This window comes from Eriocheir sinensis, chromosome 6, assembly GCF_024679095.1.
Source record: "Eriocheir sinensis breed Jianghai 21 chromosome 6, ASM2467909v1, whole genome shotgun sequence".
Lineage (NCBI taxonomy): Eukaryota > Metazoa > Arthropoda > Malacostraca > Decapoda > Varunidae > Eriocheir > Eriocheir sinensis.
The window spans coordinates 20,974,764-20,994,900 of record NC_066514.1 but is presented as its reverse complement, the minus strand read 5'-3'; the positions used below and the strand labels follow the sequence as shown (position 1 = coordinate 20,994,900).

Below are 20,137 nucleotides of genomic sequence, written 5' to 3'. Positions count from 1 at the left end.
CTCATTTCTAATCCTTGTTCTTTGTATTCATTTGTTCCAAACATTTTTGTGAGCAGGTTTCACTTTTCATATCCAGAATTGTGTTCCAAAACTGTTACATGGGTTACAACCTTCACCCTGAAGATTGCTGCATGTTTGATTATCCAACATTCACTCCACACTCTGGCATGCCAGCTGATGCGCCACAGTCAGCGCGCCATGCCCACGTAGTAGCCATTTAAATCCTCTTGCTATTGGCATTTAAATTTATGTCTGACTGAAAAAAATTCTACCGTTTGAGAGCCAAAGGATATGGTGTTGCCATAGACCATAAAACAAAATTTCGTATTTTTTTGAAAATTATTTTCATATTTTCATGACAGACTTGCCCCTTAAGGGGAAGAGATGAGAACAGTGGTAAAGGACATGAAAGCAGAATTAAGAATTGTAGAGAGTGGAGTGCCTCAAGGACCGGTATTGGCACCAATACTTTTCCTAGTACATATAAATGATATGCCAGAGAAAGTAAGCAGTTACATGAGCCTGTTTGCAGACGATGCAAAATTGCTGAGACATATAAGAAACAGTAAAGACTGAAACTCTGCAAGGTTTGGGACTGGAGTTTGAAATGGGAGATGGAGTTCAATGTGAAGAAATGTCACGTAATGGAAATGGAAAAGAGTGAAGGGAGACCAAAATGGACATATAGAATGGGAGATGGAGAAATATTAAAAGTTCAAGAAAAGAGAGATCTGGGAGTGACAATACAAGATAACCAACAGTCTGAGAGTCATGTAAAGACGATATTTGGTGATACGTATAGAATGGTAAGAAATATAGGAGTAGCATTTCACTACATGGATAAGGATATGATGAAAAAGATGATTACCACTATGATTAGACCAAAACTGGAATATGCGGAAACTGTGTGGTCTCCCCACAAGAAGAAACACGAGAAAAAACTAGAAAGAATACAAAGGATGGCAACGAAAATGGTTCCAGAACTGGAGGGATTGTCATATGAAGAAAGGTTAAGGGAAATGGACCTGTCAACACTGGAACAAAGAAGAGAAAGGGGAGACCTAATACTGATTTACAAATTGTGGAATGAAATGGAAGAAGCAGATAATGAGGAGTTACTACTAAGAGAAGGAAGAAACACCAGCAACACACGAGGACACAGTAAAAAATTGAGAAAAGGAAGATGCTTGAGAGACATAAAGAAATATAGCTTCCCGCAAAGAAACATAGAGGTTTGGAACAGACTAAGTGAGGATGTAGTATCAGCGAAGAGTGTGCACAACTTTAAGGAAAAACTGGACAGATACAGATATGGAGACTGGACCACACGATCGTAAGCCCAGGCCCTGTTAAACTACAACTAGGTAAATATACTCCGCTAATTTTTGACGCTATTGTGCATTGCCAGATGGGGTTAATTATGGTGTTTACAGGAAGAGTATAATGAGCGTGGTCACAAACACCATCTTTATTAACTTGGTACCAAACGTTTCGACATCAGGACGTCATCTTCAGTGGTCTAAAAAAAAAACAAATTTCAGCAACATGAATAAAACAATATAAAAATAAACTTAAAAATACCCTATGATCACAGTAACTAAACAATCGGGTCAGGGGGACATTGGGGGAATATTGATTTGTGAAGTATGATTAAAGACAATGTTTAGAAATAAAAAAAACTGAGCATATTAAGCAACATTTTGGGAAACAGCAGACATAGTATTATTCAGTGAGAGACTAAGTGATTTTATATATAAGGATTCCAGTATGCGGCTTAGACTACTGAAGATGACATCCTGATGTCGAAACGTTTGGTACAGGTAACTCTCAATTTACGCAAGTATTGTGTCCTTGAAGAGGTCGCGTAAATCAAAAACAATGTAAATCAAACAAGAGGTTGGTTTGTACCTTTATTGCCTACTGTATCACTCTGACTCCTCTCCCTCTCGTGGTTCCTCCTGTGGCTGCCCTTCCCCTCGTGGTAGCACAGCAGCGAGGGTGTTGTTGTTGTTGAGTAGCGTGGCAGCGTGGGTACTGTATTGTTGTTCAAGTGGTGCGCGGGAAGAACTGAGCTCAGCTGTGTGGCCACGGCGCCGTGTGAGTCCAGTTGCATGAGACATCTGGTGGCCACTCCATAAAATATCGCGAATAAGTGAAAAAAACGTGTAAATTAAACATTTATTTGGATTTTGGACCCCGCGTTATTTAAAAAACGCGTAAACCAAACTCGCGTAAATCGAGAGTTACCTGTACCAAGTTAATAAAGATGCCGTTTGTGACCACGCTCGTTATACTCATCCTGTTGAAGCTGAGGTTCTCTAAGCACACACCCCTTTCTGATGGCGTTTACTCCTGACTGTGATGGCAAAACCTGTCTTACAGATTTCCTTCTGCGGCGCAAATTAACCCCCAATGCCGGGATTCTGGACAACAATAGTAATCTAGGGTTAAAAAAAAACAAAAAAAACTCAATATGCATAGAGAGCATCATAAGTTCATGAGGGAAGGGTGGTGGCAAGCGAATTGAGCATGCAGATGTGCATTTTTTTATTTAAATAAGCACCTTTATGGTCATTTTTAGGCTGGTATAGAAAACTTTGGGGGGCTCAATATATATATATATATATATATATATATATATATATATATATATATATATATATTTATATATATATATATATATATATATATATATATATATATTTATATATTTTTTTTTTTGGTTGAAGGTGATAGCTAACTCGGCGTTATATCTCTTGAGTAAGTTCTCTTTGTTTCTTAAGAGTGTCTTGTTCTCTGTTGATAAGACTGAGAGGACCTCTCACTATGGTGTCATCGGTGTCGCCAGATCGGGATTTCGGTCCTTGACCCTTCTTCAGTAGGAGTGGAGCTGTGTCCGTCTTGAGGCAGACATAGTATTATTCAGTGAGAGACTAAGTGATTTTATATATAAGGATTAGACTACTGAAGATGACATCCTGATGTGGTAACTCTCAAAAACAATGTAAATCAAACTCCTCCTGTGGCTGCCCTTCCCTCGTGGTAGCACAGCAGCGGTGTTGTTGTTGTTGTTGTTGTTCAAGTGGTGTGAGACATCTGGTGGCCACTCCATAAAATATAATTAAACATTTATTTGGATTTTGGACCCGTTATTTTTATACTCATCCTGTTGAAGCTGAGGTTCTCCTAAGCACACCCCTTTCTGATGGCGTTTACTAAACCTGTCTTACAGATTTCCTTCTGCAGCGCTGCGGTGTAAATTAACCCCTAATGCCGGTTCTGGACAACAATAGTAATCTAGGGTTAAAAAAACAAAAAAACTCAATATGCATAGAGAGCATCATAAGTTCATGAAATTGAGCATGCAGATGTGCATTTTTATTTAAATAAGCACCTTTATGGTCATTTTAGGCTGGTATAGAAAACTTTGGGGGGCTCAATATATATATATATATATATATATATATATATATATATATATATATATATATATATATATATATATATATATATATATATATATATATATATATATATATATATTATATCTTCTTGAGTAAGTTCTCTTTGTTTCTTTGTCTTGTTCTCTCTTGATAAGACTGAGATGACATCTCCATATGGTGTCATCGTTGTGTGAATTTGGTCCTTGACCCTTCTTCCAGTGGCAGGAGTGGAGCTGTGTCCGTCTTGAGGTCTCAGTGAGAATGGCTTCACCTCTTTCTTGGGATATACCCCTAAATAGAGAACGGGCCTTTGTCAAGCGTGACCCGTGCTTGAGAATCCGCCCGGCTGGCATGCCGGCGGGTGTAGGGACGCCTCCACCGCCGCCACAGCCACGGGTAACAGCCGGCGAGCAGCGACGGAGGCACGGGCTCTCCAGGCAGGTGCCCAGTAGACACCCGTAGCAGTACTCGTGCGAGCAGCCAACTACTCTCCATACCAGACCCTATGACACCGTTTTTCGCAAATATCTTTCAAATGAAGACTCGGATCAGCATGGAGCTATGGCACAGATTGTTTCACACACTCTGCTAATTATTGATGCTACTGTGCAATGCCAGATGCGGTTAATTATGGCGTTTACTCTTGACTGTGATGGCAAAACCTGCGTGAGCCACTTACACATTCGAACAGGTGAGGCGTGACGTGTTTGTGACGTGTATCCACCACCTACCTCCACCCCTGGCTCACCCTACCCCATCCCTCCCTCCTGCCCTCCGCCTTCTCCCCCCCCCCCGCCATCTTTCTCCCCCATACCTCTCTCTCTCTCTCTCTCTCTCTCTCTCTCTCTCTCTCTCTCTCTCTCTCTCTCTCTCTCTCTCTCTCTCTCTCTCTCTCTCTCTCTCTCTCTCTCTCTCTCTCTCTCTCTCTCTCTCTCTCTCTCTCTCTCTCTCTCTCTCTCTCTCTCTCTCTCTCTCTCTCTCTCTCTCTCTCTCTCTCTCTCTCTCTCTCTCTCTCTCTCTCTCTCTCTCTCTCTCTCTCTCTCTCTCTCTCTCTCTCTCTCTCTCTCTCTCTCTCTCTCTCTCTCTCTCTCTCTCTCTCTCTCTCTCTCTCTCTCTCTCTCTCTCTCTCTCTCTCTCTCTCTCTCTCTCTCTCTCTCTCTCTCTCTCTCTCTCTCTCTCTCTCTCTCTCTCTCTCTCTCTCTCTCTCTCTCTCTCTCTCTCTCTCTCTCTCTCTCTCTCTCTCTCTCTCTCTCTCTCTCTCTCTCTCTCTCTCTCTCTCTCTCTCTCTCTCTCTCTCTCTCTCTCTCTCTCTCTCTCTCTGTCTCTCTCTCTCTCTCTCTCTCTCTCTCTCTCTCTCTCTCTCTCTCTCTCTCTCTCTCTCTCTCTCTCTCTCTCTCTCTCTCTCTCTCTCTCTCTCTCTCTCTCTCTCTCTCTCTCTCTCTCTCGGTGAAGCTTTGCACACATATGACATGTCTATAATGGCGGATAACTTGAAAGTATATGTTAAGTATGGTCTGGTGTTTTATGCACACGACCCTGATTCCTGTCCCAGCGTAACTGGATGTTGCTTAAGTGCTGTATGAGATTTGTTTGGCAATTACACACCCATTGAAAGTTGTACGAGTATATGACCCTCCTTCCCACAGGTTACGTTGAGCGTATGATGGGATGAAGCTCGTAGCTCACGCTTGATCATTTATAGGAAATCGTGTAAGAGACGGAAAGGAATATGGGTGGCAATGAAGCGGGAATTCATTGCAGAGTAAGAACGTGAAACAAAATTGGAGAAATATATGACTTTATTCTGATATTAGGAAAAGACTGCCTTATAGATATGTTAAAAAGTCATGGCACACAAAAATAGTTAGCGAGTATATGAAGGGTGGATTAGTAATGCAAATAACTGACCACATATTAATATTCATCACCATCGACAAACAGGTCATTCTCGTCACCACTGTTGATGCTGATGCAGACGGCATATAATTTCTATTTATCTGCCATTAATTAAAGTCATATGTGTGCATGGATTCATATATCTTGTACAGCGTGTGTGTGTGAGAGAGAGAGAGAGAGAGAGAGAGGTGGGGCGGGAGAGAGGGGAGGTATGAGGGAGAAAGATGGCAGGGGCAGAGAGTGCGGGGGAGGAGGAGGGCAGGAGGGAGGGAAAGGGAGGGATGGGGTAGGGGGAGCCAGGGGTGGAGGTAGGTGGTGGATACACGTCACAAACACGTCACGCCTCACCTGTTCGAGTGTGTAAGTGGCTCACGCAGGTTTTGCCATCACAGTCAAGAGTAAACGCCATAATTAACCGCATCTGGCATTGCACAGTAGCGTCAAAAATTAGCGGAGTGTGTGGAACAATCTGTGCCATAGCCCCATGCTGACCCGAGTCTTCATTTGAAAGATATTTGTGAAAAACGGTGTCATAGGGTCTGGTATGGATAATAGTTGACTTGATTGTGGAGGGGTGGCCCAAAGCGAGGATGACCCCATGGGTCCATCTCGCCTCCGCAGAAGGGCCACCTGGCTGCTCGCCCGAGGAGTGCTGGTGTTCCACTGGCTTCACTACTTCTTCTTCTTCTTCTTCTTATGGGATTTACCCCATAAATATGGGGAACGGACCTTTGTCGCGCTGGCCTTTTATACAGGCTCGGCGGGCGCTGATTGACCGAGCGCCTCAGCGGCGGATTTTCTTTTCATGCTCGGAAGTGCTTGTAAGTCTAGGTGCTGGATGCTCAAGCTTGGCTCCATTTCCTTGATGTAGAGAGCTTCGAGGATGGGAAGGCGTCTCATATCGGTGCAGGTCGTGATGATCTCAGTGCTCTTTTCTAGTATTTCTTTTGTGAGGGTCTTGTTGTGTTGTTTTCTAGTATTTCTCTTCTGAGGGTCTTGTTGTGTTGTTTTCTCATGTGGGTCTTCGGTGGTCCTGATGCTCCTGAATCGATGACGTCACGCTCGATGACGTCATTGATGAAACATTATTAATACATTAGTAGGTCACGGAAACAACAAAAATACACGTTCTCATTTTATTTAAACTTGTTCTTCACCTGCGTCGCCACCGTCCCTCCTCACCCCACGCTCCCGTCACCTCCGCCACACTTGCCTCCTTCCTCTTCCTTTGACTACTCATGCTATTGGTGACAAAGATAACTCCTTTAAGTTAAAGTTTGCTAAAGAAAGAATTACTACATTACATTTGTAAGTCACTGACACAACAAAAAGACGTCCTCACACTCACCGTCATCACTTTGTTGATGCGTCACTGGTCGTCGTCGTCGGCAGCCGAATCCTCACCCCGCTCTCCCTCCTCCCTCCTAACCCCGTCCTTCCACCTCCTGTGAGGCGCGCAAACATGACATTAACACTATTACATCACTGAAAGACAACAATATCACATTAGTAACCAGCCCACAACACAAAGCACAAATACTCAACACAGTTCCAATTGGTGTACACACAAGAACACAACCTAACACCAAACATGGCACACAGCCCCTTCCCCCAATAGCCCCCATGACATTACCACTAACGGTATACAAAAATTACTGGAAGGACTTGACACTAGTAAATTACTGAAGTACATGACCACTACAAAATGAACTTGCAGTTTTTCAGTCATGGCCGAGTGGCCTAAGACTACCCACATGCTGTCCTGAAAACCACCCATCAACTCAAACTCTAGATTCTTTCTAAGAGAGGATCAAAGCTAAGCTCCGGGGGACAGCACGAGCCAAGCAGGATGGTGCGGCTATAAACACTTGCCTGCGCCATAACAGACTGGGGCCGACTAGACAACCGCAGCCCATTAGTGGAACAGGCAAATTTTACTTATAGCACTTTTTAAATTTTTTTTTATTACGTCAAGGCCTATTGCGCCGGTAGGCCTCTTTCTGGTGGGGCCTGATGGTCGGCCCAGCCCGTTCTGGAGCAGGTGAGTGTTTATAGTGGCGCCATCTTGCATTGGCTCAAGCTACTCTCCCAAAGCTCATCTTTAATCCTAGAATCTAGAGTCCGGGTTGATAGGTGGTCTTCTGGACAGCATGTGGGTAGTTTTAAGCCACTCAGCGGCGGCTGAAAAATCCCAGCTTGGTGGCACCGGGCGGAAATTGAACTCGCGTTGTCCTGAACGCGGCGCTGTCACGCTATCCATTCAGCCACCGCCTCCCCAAGTAGGGTCCTTACCGTAGTAGGGACCTTAACATAGGTCAGTTGAAATGTGCTTCGGATTTTGCGAGGCATATCACCTCTGCTAGAAGGGAGCTTTCACATGAGATGCGCTGAACTGCCCCACACTGTCAGACTTCAAAGAGTACAAGCATCCGCATGAACCTGTGTGTCCCAGCTATTCCTGTTGTAAAGGTTGCATTGTGAAACCCAAGGCCCTCACTTTATGAAGGGAGGGAGCGGAGGGCATGTGACGCGGGGCGCTGTTTTGGCCCGGCCATAGTGAAGGGGTTAATCTCTTTTGTGGCCTTCAGAAATAGTTGATGTAAGAAGGAAAAGCATCTTAGAATACCAACCTGTGACACCTTGTTGTACAATTAGTGTACTATATCCCCAGTACCCTGATATTGCGACTTCCACTATCGCCATTCACTGCTATCACATACAACCTAAAAGCTGCCATCTTGATGCCATCGTGCATCTGAAACGCACTATCACACAAACAAAACCTGGGTGTATCTGTAGATTTGAATTACCCGAGTTGTGTTGTATGGGAGGCGGTGGCTGAATGGATAGCGTGACAGCGCCGCGTTCAGGACGACGTGAGTTCAATCCCCGCCCAGTGCCACCAAACTGTGATTTTTCAGTCACCGCCGAGTGGCTTAAAACTACCCACATGCTGTCCAGAAGACCACCTATCAACCCGGACTCTAGATTCTAGGATTAAAGATGAGCTCCGGGAGGGCAGCGTGAGCCAATGCAAGATGGCGCCACTATAAACACTGGCCTGCGCCAGAACGGGCTGGGCCGACCATCAGGCCCCACTGGGAAGAAGCCTTGGGCCGACCATCAGGATCCACCGGGAAGAAGCCTACCGGCGCAATAGGCCACGACGAAAAAAAAAAAAATAAAATAAAATAAAAAAAAGGTACTACAAGTAAAATTTGCCTGTTCCGCTAATGGGCTGCGGTTGTCTAGTCGGCCCCAGTCCGTTAAAGCGCAGGCAAGTGTTTATAGCCACACCATCCTGCTTGGCTCGTGCTGTTCCCCGGAGCTTAGCTTTGATCCTCTCTTAGAAAGAATCTAGAGTTTGAGTTGATAGGTGGTTTTCAGGACAGCATGTGGGCAGTCTTAGGCCACTCGGCCATGACTGAAAAACTGCCTGTTCATTTTGTTGTGGGGGGCTTCGTGGTGCAGTGGTTAGCACACTCGGCTCACAACCAAGAGAGCCCGGGTTCGATTCCCGGGCGTAGTGGAAAAATTTGGGCGACTTTTCCGATGCGCTACGCCCCTGTCCACCCAACAGTGAATGGGTACCAGGTATTAATCGGGGGTTGTGTCCTGTCTCCTGGGATCTGTTCCCTTCTATAATTCCTTCCCCCTCCTGTCTCTCTCCGGCATATGACCACAGATGTTGTGCCGACTAAACCAAACTTTCCAACTTCATTTTGTAGTGGCGGGCAGAACATGAACCTGTGCCCTGGATGCCACTCCCATTCGCTGACCACTCAGCCATGCCTCCCCTATAATAGAATAAAGGATGAAGATTAACCCGGTAGCAGCGGGGATCATGTTTCTTAATGGTCCCTCCAAGCGAGAAAAATGAGAAAAAAATCACCCCTCACACAAACCATTTCATAATATATATCAAAGCATTTGTGATCAGATTATGTATCATCTATTTTGGAGGTTTATATCATGGCACAAATTTGGCCTGTCACTGCTACATGGTAAAGCCACAAATTTGACCTGTCACTGCTACACGGTAAAGCCACAAATTTGGCCTGTCACTGCTACATGGTAAAGCCACAAATTTGACCTGTCACTGCTACACGGTAAAGCTACAAATTTGGCCTGTCACTGCTACACGGTAAAGCCACAAATTTGGCCCGTCACTGCTACACGGTAAAGCCACAAATTTGGCCTGTCACTGCTACACGGTAAAGCCACAAATTTGGCCCGTCACTGCTACCGGGTTAAAGAAATTATATTTTTATCTCATCTTTTTCTTATATCTTGGTGTTCAACAATGAATGATAAAAAAATGAGGTTTTAAGGCACCAAAAACTAAGGATTTGTAGATTGAGGGCTCTGGTACCAATTAATGGTTTTCTTAGTGTTTTAAGGATTTACATTTGGTGAATTTGAATTTGGTAAGCTTTCTCTAGCACCAATTAGTCTCCAAATGTAGCACTGTACAGTCATCCCTCAAATAGTATGGTTTCCAATAGTTCGATTTCAGTTTTATACGGATTGTCTTGAAGATCTTTTTGGGATTTTTAAATTTCCTGCTTGTCGGGAAGTTTAAAAATCCTAAAATAATCTTCTCTGAAAATCCACATAAAACTGAAACCGAACTATTGGAAACCTTACTATTTGAGGGTGATTTATTATTTGGGAGATGTTCTGGACTGTGAGGCGGGAGTGGAGAGGACAGTGGGAGCGAGAGTGGTGGCAGCGTGGTTAAAGTGGAGGGAGGTGGCTGGTCTACTCGTGAATCGTAGCGTACCTCTAAAGAGCAGAGCAGGGGTGTGCCAAGCGTGTATTAGATCAGCGATGTTGTATGGAGCAGAAACATGGGCGCTAACTAGAAAATTGATGGAGGTATCGAGAGCAAGTGATCGCAGAATGGTGAGGTATATGGCGGGGATCAGGTGGCAAGACAGGGTGTCCAGTGCAGATGTAGCTAACAGATGTGGAGAAGAGGACCTGGAAACAGTGCTCAGAAGGGAAAGACTCCAGTGGTTTGGACATGTAAAGAGAGCAGGAGCGGATACAGTGCTGGAAGTTTTGGAGAGATTGGAGGTAGAAGGAAGGAAACCATTTGGTAGAACTAGGAAAACGTGGAGAAGGTGTGTACAGGAAGACTTGGCATTGATGGGATTGGATGAGCATCAGGCAGAAGACAGAGTAGAATGGAGGAGAGACATAAAGCGTCCAGCCGCTGAGGGAGAGTGAAAATGGACATTAAACGAAATGATGATGATGATTGTAGGAAAACTAGTGTAATTATTTGGGAGTAAGCTAGCAAGCAGAAGAGGAAGTCTGATTGGTGACATAAAACCTGATCAGATTTTATTTGGTTGAAAATATTGTCCATTAACCCAGTAGCAGTGACGGGCCAAATTTGTGGCTTTACCGTGTAGCAGTGACGGGCCAAATTTGTGGCTTTACCGTGTAGCAGTGACGGGCCAAATTTGTGGCTTTACCGCGTAGCAGTGACGGGCCAAATTTGTGGCTTTACCGTGTAGCAGCTACGGTCCAAATTTGTGGCTTTATCGTGTAGCAGTGACGGGCCAAATTTGTGGCTTTACCGCGTAGCAGTGACGGGCCAAATTTGTGGCTTTACCGTGTAGTAGCGACGGTCCAAATTTGTGGCTTTACCGTGTAGCAGCGACGGGCCAAATTTGTGCCATGATATAAACCCCAAAATAGATGATACATAATCTGATCACAAATGCTTTGATATACATTATGAAATGGTTTGTGTGAGGGGTGATTTTTTCTCATTTTTCTCGCTTGGAGGGACCATTAAGAAACATGATCCCCGCTGCTACTGGGTTAATGTGTTATGAATGGAGTATTGGCATGGGAAGAGAATACCAGTTGACCTTGTTATATATACTGTATGATTTTAGAGGATTTAAAATCTTTTCTTACTATTGATAGCCACACACTTAGTGGTATTTGTATTACCATAATTAGTATATAAATCATTTTAATATGGTGATAATGATGATGATACTCACATTATATCAGCACTGTGGGACGCTTTCACAGTCGTTTTGTTTGTTTTGATCATTACCAATGGCGGGGATCGACGCTATAGTTTTCCATGTGAAACTGGCCAATGGGATAGTGGTGGCTGCAGAGGAAGTGGGAGGTGTTGAGAGTGTGTGGTAAGGTGCGGGGCTAGGCTAACCCTGCAGCCGCCACTACCTCATCGGCCAGTTTTACGTGGAAATACTATAGCGGCGATTGCCGCCATTGGTAACGATCAAAACAAACAAAATGACTGTGAAAGCTGCCCTAGGTGATCCCTCTTCTCTGTACAGAATGGGAAATGGAGTTTTGATAATCATTTTTTTCACAGCTGTGAGGTACTTCCAGAAGGCTCTAGATATTGATGAAAGTCTACAGAGGGCAAAAGAAGGCCTAGAAAGAGCACAAAAGCTGAAGAAGCAAGCGGGTAAACGTGACTACTACAAGATATTAGGAGTCAGAAGGACGGCCAACAAGAAGGAAATCACCAAAGCATACAGGTAAGAAGAGGCTGGATAATACATGACACTCGGCTCACAACCGAGAGAGCCCGAGTTCGATTCCCGGGTGGAGTGGAAACATTTGGGCAGCTTTTTCGATACCCTACGCCCCTGTCCACCCAGTAGTGAATGGGTACCAGGTATTAATCGGGGGTTGTGTCCCGTCTCCTGGGATCTGTTCCCTTCTATAATTCCTTCCCCTCCTGTCTCTCTGGCATATGACCACAGATGTTGTGCCGACTAAACAAAACTTTCTTTACATGATAGTTGCTGCATCTATGTTTAATTGAAAAGTAAAATGAGTCCATTAACCCCTTGACTGTGAATTTCCTACAGTCAAACCTCACCAAGCTACAGGAATGGAACAAAAACTGGCTGCTACAGTTCAATGAAGAAAAATGTAAAGTCCTGCACCTTGGGAGGGGATATCCTGCACACCAATACCACATGGGAAACACTCCACTATCCACCACAGAGGCAGAGAAAGACATGGGAGTGTATGTTACCAGGCTACCAGTGAAGGGATATCCAGCACACCAATACCACATGGGAAACACTCCACTATCCACCACAGAGACAGAGAAAGACATGGGAGTGTATGTTACCAGGCTACCAGTGAAGGGATATCCAGCACACCAATACCACATGGGAAACACTCCACTATCCACCACAGAGACAGAGAAAGACATGGGAGTGTATGTTACCAGGCTACCAGTGAAGGGATATCCAGCACACCAATACCACATGGGAAACACTCCACTATCCACCACAGAGGCAGAGAAAGACATGGGAGTGTATGTTACCAGGCTACCAGTGAAGGGATATCCAGCACACCAATACCACATGGGAAACACTCCACTACCCACCACAGAGGCAGAGAAAGACATGGGAGTGTATGTTACCAGGCTACCAGTGAAGGGATATCCAGCACACCAATACCACATGGCTAACACTCCACTATCCACCACAGAGGCAGAGAAAGACATGGGAGTGTATGTTACCGGGCTACCAGTGAAGGGATATCCAGCACACCAATACCATATGGGAAACACTCCACTACCCACCACAGAGTCAGAGAAAGACATGGGAGTGCATGTTACCAGGCTACCAGTGAAGGGATATCCAGCACACCAATACCACATGGCTAACACTCCACTATCCACCACAGAGGCAGAGAAAGACATGGGAGTGTATGTTACCAGGCTACCAGTGAAGGGATATCCAGCACACCAATACCACATGGCTAACACTCCACTATCCACCACAGAGGCAGAGAAAGACATGGGAGTGTATGTTACCGGGCTACCAGTAAAAGTCAAATCTGTGCCAATCGCAGCGGACGGGCTAATGCACACTCTCAAGACAAATATGTACAGTAGTCCCACAGTAAACACATATTTTATGCACATTTTCTGTTATCACGGTTCAGCATGAAAAGGAATGTGAAATAATCTTTTGTTTATAATGGAAGATAACTATTATATAAAGCGTTAGTATTTATAATATTCATATTTTAACCCGGTAGCAGCGGGGATCATGTTTCTTAACCCCTTCACTACGGCCGGGCCAAAACAGCTCCCTGCGTCATATCTGAGATCGCCCCGTGCGCCAAATTTCAAATGTTGCTATTGAATATAACAAGTTTTCAGCCATAACCTCAACACAATCATAATGTATTATATATAAAAACATGCAGAATTAAATGGTGCACATAAAGAAACTCACTATAGCCAGGCCAAAACAGCGCCCCGTGCCGTACCCAGGATCGCCGTGTGCGCCAAATTTAAAATGTTGCTATTGAATATAACAAGTTTTCAGCCATAAACTCAACATAATCATCATGTATTATATATGAAAACATGCAGAATTAAATGGTGCACATAAAGAAACTCACTATGGTCGGGCCAAAACAGCGCCCCGCGCCGTATCCGGGATGGCTGTGTTTACCAAATTTCAAATGTCGCTATTGAATATAACAAGTTTTCAGCCATAAACTCAACATAATCATCATGTATTATATATGAAAACATGCAGAATTAAATGGTGCACATAAAGAACATAAATTAATTGATAATTTTGAGATGTAAGCATAAATATAGATAAAATAACTCGTATATTGGCTAAAGCGAGCCAGGACGCAGTATGCGCTTCCTCGGATATGGTACAGGGCACGCAAGGACGCAGTATACACGTCCTCGTGTTGAAGGGGTTAATGGTCCCTCTAAGCGAGTAAAATGAGAAAAAAATCATCACTCACACAAACCATTTCATAATATATAGCAAAGCACTTGTGATCAGATTATGTATCATCTATTTTGGGGGGTTTATATCATGGCACAAATTTGGCCCGTCGCTGCTACACAGTAAACCCACAAATTTGGCCCGTCGCTGCTACACAGTAAAGCCACAAATTTGGCCCATCGCTGCTACACAGTAAAGCCACAAATTTGGCCCGTCGCTGCTACACAGTAAAGCCACAAATTTGGCCCGTCGCTGCTACACAGTAAAGCCACAAATTTGGCCCGTCGCTGCTACACAGTAAAGCCACAAATTTGGCCCGTCACTGCTACCGGGTTAATAAATAAAAATCACAAATTAATAGAAACTGGCAACTGTGGGTGCATTTGGTTCACTTGGTTAGGTGCACAACTCCCTCAGGGGGGGGGAAGGGGGTTGAGCCAGACTGGACCATGGATCAGCTGGGCACAACAAAAATGACTGCCAAAAACAACAGCTCTTCCACAATGCTTAGTACTTAATACTTCACAATACTTTAGGAGCAGTAAGTAGCGGGCTTTTTTTTCCTTATCATATTTTTTGGTTGTTTTAACGCCCTTGCACTGTCTCCTCTGCGTTAAAAAAAAGAATGCCCCCTCCCCCAACACAACTTTTTTTTTTTTTTACAGCAGTGGAAGCAGGTCAAGGGCAATACAAAGAAAGTGTAGAGAGTAAAGCCTGCTATCCACTGCTCCTATAAAATAAAAAAGTAGAAGTGGCCAAAAGAGAGGTCAATTTCAGGAGGGGAGGTGTCTCAATACTCTCCTCTTAACCCGTAAACTGCGCCAGACATCTCAAGATGGTATGAGTTAGCCTGCGCCAGACATCTCAAGATGACGCATGTTCCAAGGTGGATATTTATATTTCCCGCGATGCCAAAGTATATTCCAATGAACCTCGTGTGGCAACATCATCCCTCTTTTGCACCATGTTGTCACCATCATCATATTAGTTGCTCTTTAGCAGCCATGGAGAGTAGAAGTATGTCATCTACTGATGCTAACCAGCCCCATAGCTCCTGCGGTCGTGAGCGTGGGGGAGGCACGGGAGGGGGTAAAAAGAAAGTATTGGTAAAGAGAAAGATTGTAGTTGACAAATCTGAAAGAGACAGTGATTCAGATTGTATTCAACCATCAGATTCAGCTGGTCTGAGGAAGCGTGGCAAGCGTGAGCATGATTCTGGCTCTCAGGGTCACAGACGCGCTGCCAAGCAGTCTACTCAGCCACCGACACCAACAAAATTTTTACCAATGCTAGTAGACCCTGATGAATCACTGTCATCTCTGTCTGATGATCCAGAGTGGCAGAAAGATGAGGAAAATGACAGTGGGGGTATCGGAGAACACTCAGCTAATGATCTGAGTGAGGGAGGGGTGTCAGCTGGGATGGGAGAGGAGGGGGAGGCAGAGGGAGAGCAGGAGCCTCAGAGACGCGAGACAACACGTGTGACTAATGACTGGCCTCTTGATAATGATGCGCAAGAGGTTGATTATTGAAATTGACAAAGTGATGTTTCCTGTGATATATTTTGTTTGTTGTAACTGGAATGAATAATTAGTGGCAAGAGAATGTTCAGACGTGACTGTGCCGTGTGTCACCTTCCCTCTGCCACCGTCCTGTCTACCCCGTCACTACCAGCACTCCCAAGGTCGCCTCATATCCACAACCTTTATCCCGCCATCACTGCCACATCAAGTGAATTATTATTTTTTTTGCACTATTTGGTGGTCAACATGTCTCTCTTGGGTGTTGTAATACTAAAAATTGTTTTCCAGCAGGTTATTGTTTTGCCATTTATTGCACACCCAGGAGCTATTCCCGAATCTTAATTGCACAGTTTATGGGTTAAAAGAAGTCAAGCCATGGCAGGAGGAAATAAAGATGAAGGAAGGTTGTTTCAGAGTTTACCAGTGTGTGGGATGAAAGAATGGAGATGCTGGTTAACTCTTGCATAAGGGGTTCGGACAGTATAGGGATGAGCTAGAGTAGAAAGTTGAGTGCAGTAGGGCCGCAGGAACGGGGAAGGCATGTAGTTTGCAAGTTCAGAAGAGCAGTCGGCATGAAAATATAGCTGGAAGATAGAAAGATAGGCAGAATTTAACCTGGTAGCAGCGACGGGCCAAATTTGTGCCATGATATAACCCCCCCAAAATAGATGATACAGAATCTGATCACAAATGCTTTGATATATATTATGAAATGGTTTGTGTGAGGGGTGATTTTTCTCGCTTGGAGGGACCATTAAGAAACATGATCCCTGCTGCTCCCGGGTTAAGAGGTAGAAAACTGTCAGTAAGAGGAGAGAAGTTGATGAAACGAAGAGCCTCAGACTATACTTTCTCCCAGAGAGCCGGGTGTGTGGAGCCCCCCACACGTGAGATGCATACTCAATATAAGGTCGGACAAGGGCTCTGTATATGGAAAGTTTCTGGGAGGGGGAAAAGAACTGACCAAGACAATACAGAATGCCCGACTTTGAATAAGCTGATTTAACAAGAGATGTGAAGTTTCCAGTTGAGATTTTGAGTTAAGGGTAGACCGAGGATGTTTATTGTAGAAGGAGACAGCTGAGTGTTATCGAAGAGTAGGGGAAAGGTGTTTGGAAGATTGTGTCGAGTTGACAGATGGAAAAATTGAGTTTTTGAGATGTTGAAGGACATCAAGTTCTTTTTGACACAATAGGAAATGATAGTAAGGTCTGAGGTTAAGCGTTCTGTGGCCTCCAGCCTGGAGTCTTCTATCAAAAGAAGTTGAGTAAGGCAGAGTAGAGTCATCGGCATAAGAATGGATAGGACAGTTCGTTTTGAAAAGAAGATCCTCAATGAACAACAGAAAGAGAGTGGGTGATAGGACACCACTGTTCTTAGGTTTAGGGAAAGAACAGTGACCATCTACCACAGCAGAGATAGATCAGCCCGAAAGGAAACTGGAGATAATGGTACAGAGAGAAGGATAGAATCTGTTGGAGGGTAGTTTGGTAAGCAAATATTTGTGCCAGACCATATATGGCATTTTATATGTCTAAGGCAACAGCAAAAGTTTCACCAAAAAGCCTCAGGGAGGATGACCAAGAGTCAGTTAGGAAGGCAAGATCACCAGTAGAACACCTTTTGCAGAACCCATACTGGCGATCAGAAAGGTCAGAAGTGGATAGATGCTTAACCCGTAAACTGCTCTAGGGCTGTGGCGAGCTATCCGTGTGATGCGGCAGTGTTAAAAAAAGGTCGTGATTACAGTATTGGTAAAGATAGCATCCCTCCTTTCCTGTTTCCTGTTTAGCTGACGACATTAATCCATATAAAAAAAAATGCTTCCTTGAAAAGCCAATATAATTTTCATCCATATCAAATAGCTTGAGTGATAAAAAATAACTACAGTCGTCCCTCAAATAGTACGGTTTCCAATAGTTCGGTTTTATGTGGATTTTCATAAAGATTTTTTTAGGATTTTTAAATTTCCCGACAAGCAGGAAATTTAAAAATCCTAAAAAGATCTTCCATGACAACCGTATAAAACCAAAACCGAACTATTGGAAACCGTACTATTTTAGGGATGACTATAAAAAGGCTACTTTCTTTCTGGCGGGGAGGGGCCATTCATCATTCATGTTGGAGGGTCATGCGTCGCCGGTCTAGTACAGTTTTTTGTGCTATCAACATTTGTTTCACTAACGGCTGTGTATGTAAATTATCTCCATAATGAATTCTCTCCAACAGGTCACTAGCCCAGAAATGGCATCCTGATCACTACAGTGGAGAAGAGAAGAAAAAGGCAGAAAAAATGTTCATTGATATTGCTGCAGCCAAGGAAGTTCTAACAGATGAGGGTAAGTTAAAGTTGTCACTGTAGTCTGTGTTGTTCCATGTGTCCACTCGTGAATGTGTACATGGGCACCTGCACATTGTTGGTTCGTGAGTCTCTGAAGATCAACTTTTTATTTTTAGTGATATATTTCAATGTTTATGTATGCAAAGAACCCTCAAGCCCTCTTCTATAAACCATAAACATGCTGATTTGCATTGATAATATACCATACAAATATATGAAAGACAAGCTTGTATCAAACATTATAGTCAGATCATACTCAAACATTTTATAGCCTTTCAAATATCTAGAATTCATCTCATTGCTGGGGACGGAGGGCTTCGTGGTGCAGTGGTTAGCACACTCAGCTCACAACCAAGAGAGCCCGGGTTCGATTCCCGGGCAGAGTGGAAAAATTTGGGCGGCTTTTCTGATACCCTACGCCCCTGTCCACCCAGCAGTGAATGGGTACCAGGTATTAATTAGGGGTTGTGTCCCATCTCCTGGGATCTCTTGCCTCCTCATATAATTCCTTCCCCTTCTGTCTCTCTCCGGCATATGACCACAGATGTTGCGCCGACTAAACCAAACTTTCCAACTTTCTCATTGCTTGCATATAAAATAACATCTGGCTCTGCATGTCCCTATACATAAAGAATTTTGATAAGGTATTGCATGTTAAATATGTGGGTAATATTTGAAATAGCCTAGCAAAACATTCAGCAGTTATTATTTATTTTCAAGTTATTTTGAATAATAATCGTTATTTACATACATTCAGTAGATTATTAAAATACCCTTTATTTGCACTTGCAGAGCCATATGTCTTTTAATGTACAGGTAACTCTCAATTTACATGAGTATTGTATCCTTGAAGAGGTCGCGTAAAACAAAAACAATGTAAATCAAACAAGAAGTAGGTTTCTATCGAAAAATAAATATTCACTTCATTCAGTGGAGAGAGAGAGAGAGAGAGAGAGAGAGAGAGAGAGAATATCCATATCACCGAGATATCCACTCAGGCACTCAGTCTCACTCGTGTGAGGAAGAAATGAGGGACACCATGAGCGACTGTCTGGTATTGGTACCAGTACCAAGCCATCTGCTACCGGTACTAAGCAATCTGGTACTGGTAACGTACCTTATAGCTGGTACCGTTAGTACCGGTACCTGCCCACCCCTATTGTTGAGTAGCGTGGCAGCGTGGGTACTGTATTGTTGTTCAAGTGGCACACGGGAAGAACTGAGCTCAGCTGCGTGGCCGCGGCGCCGTGTGAGTCCAGTTGCATGAGACATCTGGTGGCCACTCCATAAAATATTGCGTACAGTAGAGCCCCACTTAGCGCGAGGTCAATTAGCGCGAACCGCAATTAGCGCGAGCCACCATCTACCAAGGAAAAAATTAATTAGCGCAAAAGCCTTAGTTAGCGCGAGCAGCTACCACGACTGAATTTTGAAAATTGCGCCAAGCCGCCATGATGCGCGGTGGCCTGGGTGGCCTGCCTCACACCACAACACAGCCCCCCGCCACCACTTCCCACATGGTGCCAGTCTCTCATGCTCCCTAACGTCATCCTGCCCCCCCTTGGCCCCCCTCGGAGGCTGCCCGCCTCCTGCTGGGGGCGGTGCACACCTTGCTGCCCGTGTGGCGCCGCAGCAGCCACTGCCACACTCCGTGTCCCGGCCCCGCCGCCGCCTCCGCCGCCATCCTCGGGGGTGAGCTTCGCCGCGTCAGCACTGCGGGCCGTCACTATTACCTGCCGCGGCGGGGCAGATGAGGCAAGGCGTCACTATTGATTGAGTGGACACCGTCACCGTAACACGCTTGATAATAACGAGTGTGATGTCTGCCTGGCTGGGCATGACGCCCACACACGCCCACACCCTGCCCGCCGAACCTTTGCTGGGGCTGAACTCTTGTTACACCCACTTGCTGCCGCCGCCGACACCTTGGGCCGCAAGAGTCACAATCACGGCTCGATAACTGATGACTGTGTATTTTGAGTAATTATCAAACCCAAAAGTCAGACCCACGTGTGCACCAAATAACTTTTTTCATATTGGTTACTTTATTCAGTTAGCGCGAATTCAGTTAGCGCGACCGCATTCATCCACCTAATTCTTGCGCTACATGGGGCTCTACTGTATAAGTGAAAAAACGTGTAAATTAAACATTTACTG

General features: G+C 44.5%; 2 protein-coding genes and 1 long non-coding RNA gene across 7 annotated transcripts in view; 2 read left to right on the top strand and 1 right to left on the bottom strand.

Moving 5' to 3' along the window:
* The window catches only part of LOC126989966 (transmembrane protein 65-like), a 131,405-nt gene that overhangs the window by 39,828 nt on the left and 71,440 nt on the right, over nt 1-20,137 (top strand). The gene's annotated exons all lie outside the window — the stretch shown is intronic.
* The window catches only part of LOC126990021 (uncharacterized), a 77,338-nt gene that overhangs the window by 50,746 nt on the left and 6,455 nt on the right, over nt 1-20,137 (bottom strand). The window lies entirely within an intron of this gene.
* The window catches only part of LOC126989949 (dnaJ homolog subfamily C member 3-like), a 127,687-nt gene that overhangs the window by 105,285 nt on the left and 2,265 nt on the right, over nt 1-20,137 (top strand). Inside the window, exons 8-9 of one of the 2 annotated variants that reach the window (XM_050848553.1) lie at nt 11,707-11,875; nt 17,869-17,978. The exons of the other annotated variant lie outside the window; for it this stretch is intronic. Of the exons in view, the coding sequence (XP_050704510.1) occupies nt 11,707-11,875; nt 17,869-17,978 (279 nt within the window). The remainder of the gene's footprint in view (nt 1-11,706; nt 11,876-17,868; nt 17,979-20,137) is intronic. 2 annotated transcript variants of the gene reach the window in all.